General features: G+C 49.1%; 1 protein-coding gene across 12 annotated transcripts in view; it reads right to left on the bottom strand.

Annotated features, from left to right (window-relative positions):
* The window catches only part of CUX1 (cut like homeobox 1), a gene marked incomplete at its 3' end in the record, with an annotated part of 372,121 nt that overhangs the window by 119,304 nt on the left and 237,218 nt on the right, over nucleotides 1–15,599 (bottom strand). For all 12 annotated transcript variants that reach the window (XM_082670227.1, XM_082670228.1, XM_082670231.1 and 9 more), the window contains exon 8: nucleotides 14,266–14,332. In XM_082670227.1, the coding sequence (XP_082526353.1) occupies nucleotides 14,266–14,332 (67 nt within the window). The remainder of the gene's footprint in view (nucleotides 1–14,265; nucleotides 14,333–15,599) is intronic.

The raw sequence follows: 15,599 nt of genomic DNA, 5'->3' as shown, positions 1-15,599 counted from the left end.
TCTGACCCAGGCCCATCTCAGCCCCAACCATTTCCTACCCGGAAAAGGTAGGTTTTATGAAAACCACGTGAACAAACTATTACTGGGAGCCTGTGTAATGTAGGAAGCACTGTGCAAAGTGCCAGGGCAAAAAATTAGGAAGGTCCAGTTGCCACCCTCGAGACGCCGCCAATCTGACGAGGATGCTTGACCTTTCTGGTGCCGTGGTCCCTCTGGTGAAGAGAATGGACCTCCTTCCTGGAATAATGTTTTAAATACATCAGTCTACTGGGGAAAGTAAATATTTGGAAGTGCATTTACTACAATACTAGAAAACCCCCAAGTCTGTGATCTAGTAACAGATGTTCTTTTTTTTTTTGCGGTACGTGGGCCTCTCACTGTTGTGGCCTCTCCCGTTGCGGAGCACAGGCTCCGGACGCGCAGGCTCAGCGGCCATGGCTCACAGGCCTAGCCGCTCTGTGGCATGTGGGATCTTCCCGGACCGGGGCACGAACCCATGTCCCCTGCATCGGCAGGCGGACTCTCGACCGCTGTGCCACCAGGGAAGCCCACAGATGTTCTTTTTAAAAAAAAAAAATTATTTATTTATTTATTTGGTTGCACCAGGTCTTAGTTGTGACAGGCAGGCTCCTTTTGCAGCTCCAGGGCTCCTTAGTTGCGGCACGTGGGCTCCTTAGTTGTGGCATGCGAACTCTTAGTTGCGGCACGCATGTGGGATCTGGTTCCCTGACCAGGGATCGAACCCGGGCCCCCTGCATTGGGAGCGTGGAGTCTTATAGACACTGGACCACCAGGGAAGTCCCCGTAACAAACGTTCTTCTTTTCTGATGCGCCATATAACGAATCTCGTGGCAGGTCTAAGAACTACTGACATTTTGAAGCAGCGATGGAGATAACCAGTCTTTGAGGTATCTGCAAGGACTGTGATGTGATGTGAAAATACTAGGATTTCCGCTTGCAGCAAAGTCACAGGTCTGTTCTTGTTCTGGTCTGTTGACTTGATTTGCAATGGAAAGAAATGCTACATTGCAGTCAGATTTAGTGAAAATCGAGACCCCTGAATTCTCTCCATGGAATGGGAGAGACCAGAGCCCCCCTCTCACAGGCACACAGAGGCTGTCAGTGTGGGCGCAGGAATGGGGCGTGCAGGGAGAGGGATGCAGGAACGGGGGGTGGAGGGGCAGGGATGTGCTTGTGAAGAAAGGCTGGTAGCTACATATCGGGATGTGGGAGCATGGTGAGCTGGGGAAAGGCCCACGATTCTACAGAGGGGGTCAGAATTGGTAGGAAATGAGGTTATGAAGGCAGAGCTGTGTCATGAAGCATCTCGGGCGCCGTGGCATCATTTTTTCAGTGGTGGCAAGAAAGAACCGTGGAGATTCTAAGGACTCATTTCAACAGAATCAAATTTATATTTTGGAAAGATACTTTTAGCAGATACTTGGAGGATGGCTTAGTCCAGGGAGAAATTGGCAGCAGGGAGATCCGATGTTAAGATATTGAAGGAGCGAAGCCAAGGGATGAAAAAAGCCCAGTTATTGCAGTGACAGTGGAGACAAAGACTTGAGGAATGAGAAGGTCTCAAGGAAGTGTAATTAATATGGATTAGACAGCAGGGACAAGGAGGACCTTCCGTCTCTGGAATAAAGGAAGACCACGTATGCTCGAGGGAGGGAAAAAAATGGAAGGGAAGCTGCCTGCAGGTTAGAGGGAAGTCAGAAGGGATCATGAGTTTGCTTGAGTTTGAGATGCCTATGTCTAGCAAGGAGTTGGATTTGAAAATATAAAGCTTTCTTTACTGTACAGTAGAAACTAACACAACATTTTAAAGCAACTATACTCCAATAAAAACTAAAAAAAAAAAAAGAAAATGGAGAGCTTTCTCTTTGGGTATTAAATTTTTTCTTATTGCTTTGTAAGGGCTCTTTATATATACAGGCATACCTCGGAGATACTGAGGTCTTGGTTTCAGACCACCGCCATAAAGTAAATACTGCAATAAAGTGAATCAAACGAATTTTTAGGTTTCCCAGTGCAAATAAAAATTATGTTTACACTAGACTGTGGTCTGTTACATGCACAACAGCATTATGTCTAAAACACGTACATATTTTAATTGAAAAAATACTTGAACGCTAAAAAAATGCTCACCATCATCTGACCCTTCAGCGAGTCGTAATATTTTTGCAATGGTAACATCAAAGATCGCTGGCCACAGATCACCATAAGAAATAAAATAACGATGAAAAAGTCTGAAATTTTGAAGTCTGAATTACCAACGTGTGACAAAGAGACACAAAGTAAAGCAAATACTTTTGGAAAATGGCACCAATAGATTTGCTCGATGCAGGGTTGCCACAAACCTTCAATTTGTGAAAATGCATTATCTCTGAAGCACAATAAAGCAAAGTGCAATAAGACGAGGTGTGCCTGTATACACACACACACACACACACACTCACACACACACACACACACACTCTCTGTCATACACAAGGCAAATATTTTTGCCAGTTTATCTACCAGTCAGTCATCAATCACCAGCAGGCTGTGAGTTTCCTGTGTGAGCTCTACCTTTGCCATGGTGCTTAGAAAGGGTTTCCCCACCCCCACATTATAAAAATATCCATCGACAATTTCTCCTAATGCTTTTATGGCTTTGTTTTTCATATGTAAATATTGAAAACACCTAGGCTTGACTCTGCACGGGGCTCTGCCCTGACTCTCGTCTTCTGGGTGTTAGCTAGCTATTCTAGCACCACCGCTGATCGAAGGCTTCATCCTTCCCTAACGCATTTAAACTCAAGCCATTTTTATAGACAACTTTTTCTAAAAATTTTTCCCCTTAATTTGGAAACTTTCAAAAATACAGAAAGCTACCAGAAGAAAGGGCCAATCAACCATATGCCTACACACAGAATTAACCACTTACGTAACTGGTCCTTTTTCCATTATCGACGACAAATTCTAAATTTCTAATTACGTTGGGGCTTTCCATGGAAAACAGAAGTGTCTAATAATCTTTATGTTCTGTAAATCCTACAAACTGGCTTTTTTTCCAGGGTTGGAAAGATCACAGAAATGCATCAAAGTGAAAACAGTCCAACTTAAAAAAGATAAATGAAAAGCTAAAAATATACGCTATCCCATGAAATTTCAAGATTATGCTCTGTTTCTATGCCTAGGCTATGTTGATAACATTCCAAACACTACATAGTTCTAATTTTTTTCTCGCAACTCCTTTAGGTTTACCTTGAGGGACATCAGAGGGTACACGTGTGGTCACTTGGGGGTTAATCCTCACTGACGCTGAATGCCCCCAGTCTTTGCTCTGTTCAGCAGAGCATGAAATCTCAAAGCTCAGGAGAGCAATGCGGCCGGGCTGCCAGAGTGATGCCATAAAGCTCTGCATTAAAAATTCATACTGCAGGCTCGCCTCAGAGCTCGGCTCTAGCTGAAAGGAGAGCTGGTGGGGAAATATGAGACACCCCACTGTCTTTCTGGCAATTGGAGACATTCCTCAACAAACAGCACCTCAGGAAGAGAATGAAAGGGCAAACAAGCCGTGAAGGAAATCAGTGAGTTCAATTATCTAGCTCCCTCGCGCTTTCCTATAGGAAACTTCTCATTCTGAAGGCTGGTTCCCAAAAGTTTTTTTTTTTTTTAATACGATATCCCAGGACAAAAGCCCCAGACATCCTTGCCTGTGCCCAGATGTTGGGCACCTCTCTTAATTTGTTTTACACCAGCCCAGGGACCCCCAAATTCTCCAGGACGCGTGGAGTCAGGTCTCTGCTGAACCTAAGAGTTGCCCCGATGTGTGGCTGGAGGGGACCACGCTGTTCTCGCTTTAGAAAGTGGGTCCCACACACACATGGCACGTAGATTTCTGAAGGTGGTTATTTCATGGTTAAGGCACTAACGGTCCTGCAATCATTTGAACTCAGAACTTTTTACGCCCAGTGTTAGCAGCACCCAAATGGTAACTGGTTAAGATTTTAAAATTCAGTCTCTTAGGATGATGATGTGACATGAAACAGTGCACTTCAGTCCACAGCTGCGGCATGCAAATACAGACAGAGGTCTTGTGATGCAGACAGACTGATCTTCCCAGGTCACACATGGAAAATGACGGGGTTCTTTAGGGTTGGAAGAGACCTGATGGTGGGGGAAGTGAACGAGCGTTTTTCCAGTGGGCCAGGCAGGGGGCCTTGCAGCTGACAGCAGTGCCGCAGCCCTGTTTCCCGAGGGCATGCCTTCAGATGCTGCGCCCGGCTCTCTGCGGCGGACTGCACACCGCTCGGGAGGAAACTAAGGCCAGAGTAAGGCAAGGGAGCCCTGCACAAGGTTTCTGCACTCACAGCACCAGGAATCAAACCCTGTAGTGACCCTGAGACCTGGGCTCTTCCCCTGAGGCTCACACCACCCCCACATGCTGGACAGCCCCTTCCCCGAAGGCCCCTCCGCGGATGGCTGTGCAGGCCCTGCTGGGAGAGGATCGGAGATCCCAGCTTCTGGCAAGAACCTGGGTGATAAAGTTCAAGAGGCCGAGAAACGGTCAGGCTCTTCAAACCTGCCTGTGGGTTAGTCCAATCTTCCCGTTTTGCTAATGAGGACACTGCCGCTGCCCAGGCAGGGAGCTGTGCTGGCCACACGCAGTGACAGAGCTGGGATCCGACCCAGGGTCTCCTGACTCTAGGCCCAGCACCTTCCACTGTCCACCAACCAGGGGAGGCTGGGACATCTATTAGATCACCGAACAGCAGTCTGCGAACGGGGCCCTCAGAGAATTCTGGCGTCCCAAACTCCCTCGTCCGATGATACCATAGGGAAGCCACCGGAAGATGCCACGGCCGCTGGCAGAATGTAAAGGCACAAAAAGACAGGGCAAGGGTGAAGCTTCCTAGTTTAAACCTGTGCGGCAATGACGGCAGTATGACAAATCAGGCTCCCAAACGAGAGGGAACTCAAGGGGTAACCGTCTCATGGTACACCTACTGATGGGAACACTGTGCGGCGCACATCACATTTCTGAAGAACAGGTAACGACAAGAAAGACATATTCACATGGCAAGTAAAAAGAGAAAAAAAACAAACTAGAAATGAAAACTGAGTATCAGTCTGATGCCATTGGTAAAAAGTTAAAAAAAAAAAAAATAGAGCACCATATAGAAAGAAGACTGGAAGGAAATATGCCAAAATGTTAAGTTATCTGTGTGTTGTGGGATATAAGTGATGATCTATTTTTAAAAATCTAGAATTTTCTAAATTTCATATAATAAACATGTGTGGCTTTCGTGATTAAAAATAATACATGTCACATAAAAGGAATTAGTCTTCACTGATGTGGGGCGATTCCAAGCGAAAGATAGTTTCCCACTTCCGCCAGCTTTCCTGCCTCCCTTCAAAGGGCGCTTGACTGGTCAGAGTGCGTCAAATCCCCTTCTTCCCGACACTGTGGAAGCAAACATGTGCAGTGTCACAATGACCAGTGAGGCCACGGCCCCCACTGCAGCCAGGGACTCCCGGGGGTGGGGGTCAGAAATGCACGGCTTCGGGAGGAATCTCACTGAGGGCAGAAGGCAGCGTGAACATTCCAGCCTGGCCTCCATTACAATTCTGTCTTCATGAAGCACTTCAAAGGTTCAGGTGGCTCCTGCCTTCTTCCTAGACCCCAACAGCTTCCTTAGTTTGCCCTTCCAGAGAGCAAACGGACTTGCTGGTCGGGCTCTCAGCACTGCCGAGACTGGTCCCTTGGCTGCACCCCTGATCCACCGGTCTCCACAGCGGAGGCACCCGCGGAGTGATTCATTCAACAAAAGCCCCACGTGTCGATGATGCCAGTGGGCCCGTGGTGTGCAGGGACCGAGGTGAGGGCCCTCCTCTGAGGCAGGTCAGGCGACGTTGCCAACTCTGGGCGGTCTGCAGGGACACGCCCATCCTGTTCCTCGAGCCCCACAAGCAGGAAAGTGCCCCTGATGATGCCCATTTTGCAGCTCATTTGCTGTGCTTTGATCTTCTACAAATCGACGTTTTCTCCAACAGTCCCTTACCCGTTTCCTTTAGCCTCAAACTGTGAGTTCTCCAAGACTGTCCTTCACAGTGGATCAGAAGAACTTCAAGGATCATTAAAAACTCAAAATTTGGGGGCTTCCCTGGTGGCCCAGTGGTTGAGAGTCCGCCTGCTGATGCAGGGGACACAGGTTCGTGCCCCGGTCCGGGAAGATCCCACATGCCGCGGAGCGGCTGGGCCCTTGAGCCATGGCTGCTGAGCCTGCGCGTCCGGGGCCTGTGCTCCGCAACGGGGAGAGGCCCGTGTACCACAAAAAAAAAAAAACCCAAAAAAACAAAAACCCAAAATTTGTATAAAAGCACGCCAAACCCAGGTGACAGCCTGTGAACACTTTTCTCTACACTACCCCCTCCAAGGACGCTGGATGAATGTGATTGCTATCTCCATCTTCATAAACATGTTTGCACACACACGCACATAGGACAGCTATATGCACACATGTGTGGCATGTGTTTTTGTGTGCAGAGTGTGAGCCATGTCTGTGTGCATATCACACCTGTTAACTCTCCCTGCCCGCTTTACTCTGTAGTTCTAGCACCTGATACAATGCCCGCATTTTAACACAGAGTTTTAATATTAGCCGAAGGGGGACTTCCCTGGTGGCGCAGTGGTTAAGAATCCGCCTGCCAGTGCAGGGGACGCAGGTTCGAGCCCTGGTCCGGGAAGATCCCATATGCCAGGGAGCAGCTAAGCCCGTGCGCCACAACTACTGAGCCTGAGCTCTAGAGCCCGCAAGCCACAACTACTGAAGCCCACGCACCTAGAGCCCGTGCTCCACAAGAGAAGCCACCGCAATGAGAAGCCCATGCATCGCAACGAAGAGTAGCCCCTGCTCGCCGCAACTAAAGAAAGCCTGTGCGCAGCAACGAAGACCCAACGCAGCCAGAAATAAATATATATATATATACACACACATATATATATATATATAAAAAGATTAGCTGAAGGGAGGAAAGGTAAAGATTGCCAGTTCTCACCGACGCCTTATAATTTCTAGACCACGGAGTCCATGGAACAGGTGAAGAATCCTTGGCACTCAGAGGTCTTTCTACTGGATGTGAAAATATGAAGCCACGCCCTTCTTTCTACGCAGTTCCCAGACTGGGGAAAACTCCAGATCAGGGCTGTACTGCTTGGAAAAGGCAAAACAGATTCAGTCAGTGCAAAAGCCTAGGAAAGCCCTTTAGGGCTCCTGCAGGCACTGACTTTTAGGTGTGAAGAAAAATGCCCGGACAGAGAGGGAAAATCCCAGGAATTCTACAAAATGCACACACCCTTTTGCAGATAAGGTATGGGGAAAAAAAGGCATCATTTGTTCCCAGCAAGTTTGATTTCTTTCTCAGGTTTAAGGGACAGGGGTTTCTTTATTCAAGTCCATCCCCTCGAAACCATCAGAGTAGCTGCTTCTCTATTTTTAGGGAAATTAATCTAACCAGGATAATTACAGCAACCCCTACTGGAAACTGATGACTCATCAGAAAGCCAGGAAACAGAAAATGCTACATTCTTAAAGGTACAGCAGGGAGACTCCACTTCCGGACACTGAGGTTGGTCTTTGTAAATGCAGCCGGGGAAGCACAATCTGTCTAAGCGCGTATGCCGCTTACTGAGCTCTACCTGGCCCAGTTTCCTGAGTCTTGCATGTGGAACTGTAATAAAAATAAATAAAAGAGAAATCGGTCTGCGAGGGTACATACCGCGGGGCTCGTGGGGAGGGAGAGAAGACGTGAAACCCTTCAAGAAGGCCGGTCACCCAGGGAGCCGGCACTCCCTAACTCAGCCCTTTGAAGAGAGCACAGGAAGAGACTTTCTAGGCCACGGTGGGAGTGCAGAGAGCACTGGATTCTGAGTCCAAAGGACTGGATTTGAGGCCTGCCTCTGTGTTCCCAGCACTGTTTCCTTGTCTATGCAATGAACACCACAAACACTTCCTCCACGACTGCTGGAAAGAACAGACAAGGTATCATGCACAAAGGTGCCATGACACAGTGCAGAGTGACCCGGATGCGTGCACCGTCTTGGTCCCCGTCGAATCTTCAACTGTGGGCATCCTCACATTCTCAAATCTCGTTTGAGGTCCTCCACGCCCATTTCTGGCACACACGCACCCCCTACCTCCAAAACACGGGGTGCAGGGTACAGGCTCCCTTAAACAATTTCAGTAAAGCCCTGAGCCAAGCTCGCCTGGGAGTTTCCTGCTTTCTCAGAGCATAATGCATTTGGTGATTATACATCGGTTTATATACATGCTAGAGAGTAAATACTCTAAAATGCACCCAAGTGAAGTTCCTCATGAACGTCTCTTTTGTAATGTACTATGTAAGTATGTGTGCATACGATGTGGTTCTTTTTAAAAAGCATACAGGCAAGGAATACAACATGAGTAACCTTAAGAAATATGAATTTTACCGGCAGGAAAGGTTTGGGAGGTGCAAATTCTTCTAAGACTAACATTAGCTATAAAAAATGCAGCATTTCAGTGCAATTCAATATTTTCTTTCATCAGAGGCTCAGAGCCTCCGCCCACAAGTCAAGAGGAATGTAATAAGCTGACTGTGTGTGTTACAACTGAAGCTCCTTCTGCAACCAGGACTCTGGGGGACAGAGCAAAGAGGTGGTCGTGGACTTGAGCGAAAATGGGACTTCCTGCACTTTCCCCCAGAATGCTGGTATCTTGGCTGGGAGGGCAACACTGCTCCCACCGTGGGCAGCGGCCACCTAAGCGCAACTACAAGCGAACAGCTGCAGGAGACAGGCGTGGAGTCGGGGGGCAGGGGGAGCTTCCAGGCCTCTCTCCCGGGGCCCAAAAAGCTGTCTGCCCTCCTTCTCCAAGGCCATCCCGGGGAACCACTGAAATCTTAAAATCCAACCTGCTCGACGTTGCTAGAATCTCCACGTTAATGTCAAGTGGGGTGCTAAATCTCTATTTGCTAAGAGAAGGCAGAAGATCTGTACACAGCCTGACCAGCTGAGGAGGACATACGTTTTTAACTTAAAAAAAAAAAAAGCTGAGAAATAATTCATTTATTTAACCCAGAAATGGCTATAATCTGAAACCCTGCAATCCTCTTCCACAGCAACTGTTTTGGCAAGCCCCCCAATGTTCCAACAAATAGTAAACTGTGCTTGCCGTTTGTCTAAGGGACCTTGCATTAATAAACATGAAGAAGAGCACTTTACCTCCCACTCTCAATGACAGGACAAAACAAAGACCAGCTGTATTCATCAATGAGGCCTTGTTCTGCACATAAAGGCTAATTACATTTCGCTTCAAGCCTACACATGGAAAACTTTCCTGCTGCTGTACCCGCCACAGCCAGCCGGGCCGGTCCAGCTGACGCAGGCCGAGGGCTGCACCCAGTCAACGGGGGCTCCCGACGGCCTCGCTGCCTTTGACCTGCAGGCTTCGGTCCCAAGTGGGGGCGGGGATGGTCACCCCAGTGACATCTCCCAGGGACGGACAGGCGACGTGGGCTCTTCCAGACTCCTGTGGAGATGATGCCATTCAGGCCCGTCTAATTTCAGAAACGCACGCACCCGAGCCCAGGGCAAGCTTGTTGGGAACAGCTTCTACTCGTTGACAATAGAATAGCTTACAGCCATTAGTGACAGTGACCACAGCTGTCACCGTGCTGGGCGCTGCACACACACCTCCTCATTACTCTCCACAGCCACCCGGCGTCCTGACTACTATTATGCCCATTGTACAGGCGAGAAAAGAGAGTCACGGAGGTCAATTAGCTTATCCGGGGACACACAGAGGGTGAGCAGCGGACCCCGGCAATCCACTCAAAGCCCACCTTCCACAGGGCCTCCCCCATCCCCTTCCTGCATTTTCTGTCAACACATTTTTTTAAAAGCCCTCCTTTCGAAGGGAGAAGATAACACCGTTTTGAAATGTTTTAAGACCATTTGTGAGATTTGCCCCTGGGGGGCTTATATTCGTAGGTATTAATGAAAAGCTGTCTAGTCTAAGACAGTGTACGTCAGTCGGGCCGGAAGCAGATGATAAAGTGACAGACCTTTCCCAGAAAATGAAAGCGGGGAGGAATGCGGAGGGGGCAGCTCCGTGTGGGATGTCCAAGATCGAAGCGATTGTCTCCGAAGTTAAAAGCAAGTAGCAATTATTATCTCAGGCCATTCTCTACATTTTTTGTGGCTTACTTATTCTGGGAACCATTTACAGTAAGGGTTTGGCCCTAGGCTGCCCTGTGGTAGCCGTCCATCTATTTGGGAAATGCCGATCCCCATCCGAGCCTCAGTCCAGCCCCTGCGCCCACCATGCCCACCTGCCCTGGCAGGTCCACCCGCCGGAGCTTGGGGCTGGTCCTCCAGGAGATCGGCCTCGCCGCCTGGTGTTTTCACAGAGGGCGCTCCTCCTTTGCCTCTAGCAACGCCTCAAACCCCTGGTCATCCCTTTCAGGAAGGCTTCCTCCAGTCCCTTCCTTTGGCTCCAGCGGGGTGGGGTCGTGTGCACTGGAGACCCGCCATCCCCGGCGCCAGCTCCCTCTCCCCCTGCCCCTCCCCTGGCCGGGGAGGGGAGGAGGGTAAGGTCAGGGGTTGCTGGCGCTGCCGGGATCCCCATCGCCTCCCAGAGGTCACAGCTCCTCTCCAGGTGGCCCCTCCAAACGGAGGTGGGGTGAGGCCCGGCCAGTGCTCGCTCAGGGTGCCCGGACCCCGCTGGTCTCCCTCGTCCCCGCTGTGTCCACGTTAAACTCTCTTCTGACCGACATAGCTAGAGTGGGCTGTCTTCTGTGGACACCCTGACGGCACAGGTGCTGCGCTAACTAACGTCCCCTCCATCACAGCAGGGGTCACGCTGGCTCACAACAGCTTTTCTCCCCCGCACCCCTCCACCGAGCCTCCCCGAGGAGGCCTCCAGGAATGCTAGCGCCGCTGACGAGTGGCTCTGAGGTGTGCCCATGAGGCTCGCTCTCTCTCTGCGCCCACGTGCACGCCACACCTCTGCCTCCCCGCCTGTCTGTGGAGACAAGGACCTCCTGCTATGATCACAGGAGGGGACACACCCCGAGAGCACCCATGGCCCCGTCAGCAGTTGGTAACAAGAGCCACAGTCCAGAGGCAAAGCATTTTACGTGACAGAACAACTGACCCCCATGCTTTTTTATTCCATTCTCCGTTTACTCTAGTTCAGTGAAAATGAGCAAGTAACGTGTGGGTTTTCACTCATCTGGATTTGGAGGGAAAAGAAGCTTTCTGGACTCAAGATACGCTGATGTGACGGGAAACAGTCTAGAGACATTTCTCCCCGAGCCCTGTCCACCACCACCGCTTCTCGTCAAAGGCCGGCGGGCTCAGAGTTCAAGGAGAGGTCTGGGGGCAGGAGGCCCGGCCTCTGGTGCTCCCCTGGGTAGCCCTGCTGACGCAGGTGACCCGAGATTTAATGATCTTACCTGTCAGATGACAGAGCTGGCGGCTTAGAAACGGCCTAGGGTCCCTGCATCTATAGATGGTAACTTAGGACAAGACTGAAGACTGAAAATCAGCCCGACATCTCCAGGCACCTCTGACCCCTCCCAGGAAGCAGGATGACCTGGGAGCAGGTGACTGAGCTCTTTGCTGGCTGAGAGACGGGAATCATCCCCAAGCATCACCCTGGCCCCGAGCACAGGGAGGCAGGGAGAGGGTGGGCACAGAGACAAGATGGCCCCTCCTCCCTCTCTCTGTCTCCCAGGCACTCCTGGCCGCCACGTGCCCTCCCTAGAGAAGACCTACAGCTGTGAGCTGGGGAAGGTTAAATCCTTCCTAGACGGCTGTTCTCGGTGCCGTTGCTGCCTCGAGCCCTAAGGCACACCAGTTACGTGGACACAAATTTTCTGTGTGGCTTTTTGGAAGGCCAAGAAGGAAGGAAGAAGTTGTGGCTCTCAGCCAGGGCCCAGTACTTAGCCATCATATGACAGGTGGCATTCCTGGCTGTCAACTCCCAATAGTTTCTGCAGATGCTTGGTGTCACCAGGCGGTAGGTGCCCCCCCCCTCCCCGCCCCGTGCACGCAGGGAACACGGCGGGAGACACTGGCTTCTGGAAGTTGAGCTCTGGTGACAGTCTCTGAGCAGAGGCTTTCAAAATGGTTTTTGACTGAGATGCACAGGAAGAACTACATTTTATGCGGTGGCTCAATAACTCTGTACTTTCAGATTTACACACGAGCTAAAAGGGTCACAAAACAATGCCTAACTTTACTGTGTGCCACGAGCCATGACATTTTCTATTCTATTCCATTATTTTGTTTTATATTCTATTTATTACCCAACTAGCCAGTCGCCACTCGCTAAAGTGACTTGGCGATTGTGACCCAGTTTGAAAACCATGGGCTTAGACGGGCTTAGAGGTTGCGTTCACAGAAGTTTTTTTAAAGTGTATAATAGAGCCAACTTTGGTTGACTGTAGATATGCAAGATGTATCTATGCCTTTCAGAAAGAGATGTGGTTTAACAAAAATAAATTAACAGAAACTAATGAAATAATCCCATTTATCACCCCCAAAGTCATCATGAATTTTGTCAGCAAGTAAGATGAGGTGGATAAGAGTGAATGAATCAGGGAACTAGCACAGCAACTTCAGATCAAAGTCTTTTAGAAAAGAAATGCTATAAACTTAAGGCTAGAGCTATGTATCAGACTAAAACATTATAATTAAAAAAATCGAATTTACTGAGAAAAACAACCTACATAGTAGAATAAAGTCCAGGCGGAAACAGTAGAAAAACAAGGATGACACGCGGGCAGAAGAGGGAACCCGCACACGGACACCGAGGAACCCCAGGGTGACAGCAGCTGGCGTGGTGCCTCGGAGGGTACGTCTTGGGAGGTGAGGAACTCTCAGGCTGTGGGCTCAGAGAGGAGGGCGGAGACGCGCGCCTGCCGGCCCACTGACAGTGATGCCCGGGGTCGGAAGCGTTAATACCAGAACCACCAGTTTTCAAAGCGCAACGTTAACGGTCACGGGACCTTAGAACCGGCTCTTTCTGTACCACCTGAAGTCTCATTTCAGCACACCGAAACGGGACAGTGATCTGGCGGGGTCCCCCGGGATTAGACATGCCAACAAGTCAGTCGGAGTCGCCAAGACGGACCAGGATGTTTTAGTCTTTGCGCAGAAGATCTCTGCTCATGATCAAAATTGGTTCTGACCACCAGACCTGGGTAGCTGGGCTCTCAAGATCTCGAGCTGCTAAACAACCCAGAGCAAAGGTCAAGGGCCGCCCTACTGCCCCCTCAACGTGCCCTGAGAGGAGCTGGCCCAGCAGCAACCTCAAAGGCCAAGGGCAAAGGTGATGGGACTGAGGGGTGCAGAGTACCAGAGCCCCACACGGAGCAGGCGCCGGGGAGGAGGGCGACGCTGTTCAGAGCCACCTCCCCACTCGCCAGCGCCCACTGAGGCCCGGTGTGAGCACAGCAGGAGATGCTTCTCACTGGAGACACAGCTGTCAGGGCTGGGGTGGGGTGGGTGTTGGGGACGCATGGGTTTCTGGGGGAGGTGGGACAGGAAAAAGTTGTTCGGACTCTAGCCTGGTGTTGTCAGGGGATGATCTGTTGCTCCTTCATCTTTCTTGATTTACGTCAGCATTATTTCTTGCTTCCTGGTGTTCTGCGTGGAGGGTAGGCTAGCCACAGCGTACCCGCAGTGCATCACTGATTTCCTCCCCACAAGACCCTTGTGTGATACACCTGCCCAAAGATACACGCCCCCTCTGGGTGTGTCCGCACTCGGACGCCCAGCACCATAAGGTGGGATTTGAACAAATGCACCTGTGTGGGAGTGAAGGCACAGGTAAGAGGGGATGCTACTGGCGCAGACCAAGCTCCGCAAAATGTCCCAAGTATCACATCTTCTCTACACTGGCTCTTTTTCAAACTTTCTTAGACAAAGGCACAGTGGTGGCCAGGCTTCACAATAATTAAGGAAAGGAGTTTCAGTTGGAAGGCTTGTTCTGAGAGCACCAGATAGAGCTTACTGTCACATCTTGGGTTTTAAACTGATGCAAGCAAGTCATGGGAGTGAAACCCTGTTCCTTACGGCAGCTCAGAGGCCGAACATCTTCGAAACCCCGTACCGCTTTGCAAAGTCAATAAACAGGAGGGTGGCGCAGGGAAATCTTTCACGGGTTAGCAAAATCGGGTGACACCTGACCAAATAATGCCAATGGAGGGAGCCAGGCAGAGACTTACTTGGCGGTAATTTCTTCGTCATATTTGGTTTTCAGGTCAAATAATTCTGTTCGAGTTTTTTCCAGCGCTGAAAGGCAGAGGACATAAAACCATAATATACTAATTGTTCACATTAAGTCAGAAAGAAAAAGTATACATGTAATACATTCTCATTTCAAAGGAGGCAAAGATTGCAAAAGTATACACAGCATCCAACAGAAAAATCCCCTTCCACTGCCACCTCACCTCACCCCATGCGCCTCTTCTGAGATAACCACCGTTACTAGTTTATTGTGTAAGTTTCTTGCTTTTAAATAAACTTCACTATTTAAAAAGTATTTCCATACCTAACTGCATACATATTTAAGTGTATGTGTGTGTATATATATATATTTCACACCCCTCCCCCTTCATAAATAGGATGATACCAAAATCTTCTGAGATTTGCCCTTTGCCCTTAGCAGGCATATGGACATCTCTCCATGCTGGGACATTGGCAATGACAGTAACAACTTAGCTCTTGTACAGGGCTTGCCACACGCCCGGGGAGTCAGGACACCTAGAAAGGAAGGTGCTGGGTAAAGAGCATGGATGTTTCAACTTCAGATAAATCTCACTCGGCTGGCCTCCCAAGAGTCGATTTACATCCACGTCAATACTAAGAGTGTGACTATTTTCCTATACTTCCACCAACACTGTAAATTATCAATTAAAAAAAAAATTCGACAGTCTGACAGGCAAAACAATCTTTTACTGATTTAATTAGCATTTCCCTGCCTGTTCAAAATTAACATTTTTTCATATGTGTATTGGCCGCGTGTACGTCTTCCGCAAACTGCCTGTTTTCATCCTTAGCCCATTGTTCTCCTGGACGGTTTATCTATTTTTTTTTGATTTGTAGGTGAGCTTTACATTCTTTGGATATTATTTGACTGTGAATTTGTTATGATTAGTTTCTCCCACTCTGTCACTTGTGTTTTTTTAAAACTTGGACTCTGATGTCTTCTGATTTTTTTCCCCACATTTAAATTAAATATATAGCGCCATTTCTCTTTCAGAACAAAAAGAAAAAAGGCAGGAAGAAGTTCAAAGAAGCGATAAAAACTCAAGCATAACCTTTTTTGGCATCTAAAGTTTTAAAGGTCTGCTATTACTGTTCTCCTTAACTTCACAGGGTAGAAATAAGGGGTTTTTTTGCCCTCATTATTGCTCCAAATGAGATGTCAGCCCTTGACAGTTTGGTGATTTAGACTTGTTTGTTGGAAAAAGAGCAGGAAGAAAGGATGGCTTGTGGCAGCGATGCAAATGGGATTCAGAGCCTCCCACCTCAACGACTCAGTGTGGGTGACTCATGC

Source organism: Grampus griseus (assembly GCF_964374135.1).
Source record: "Grampus griseus genome assembly, chromosome: 14".
In the NCBI taxonomy this organism is placed as follows: Eukaryota; Metazoa; Chordata; class Mammalia; order Artiodactyla; family Delphinidae; genus Grampus; species Grampus griseus.
This window is presented reverse-complemented; position numbering and strand designations above follow the sequence as displayed.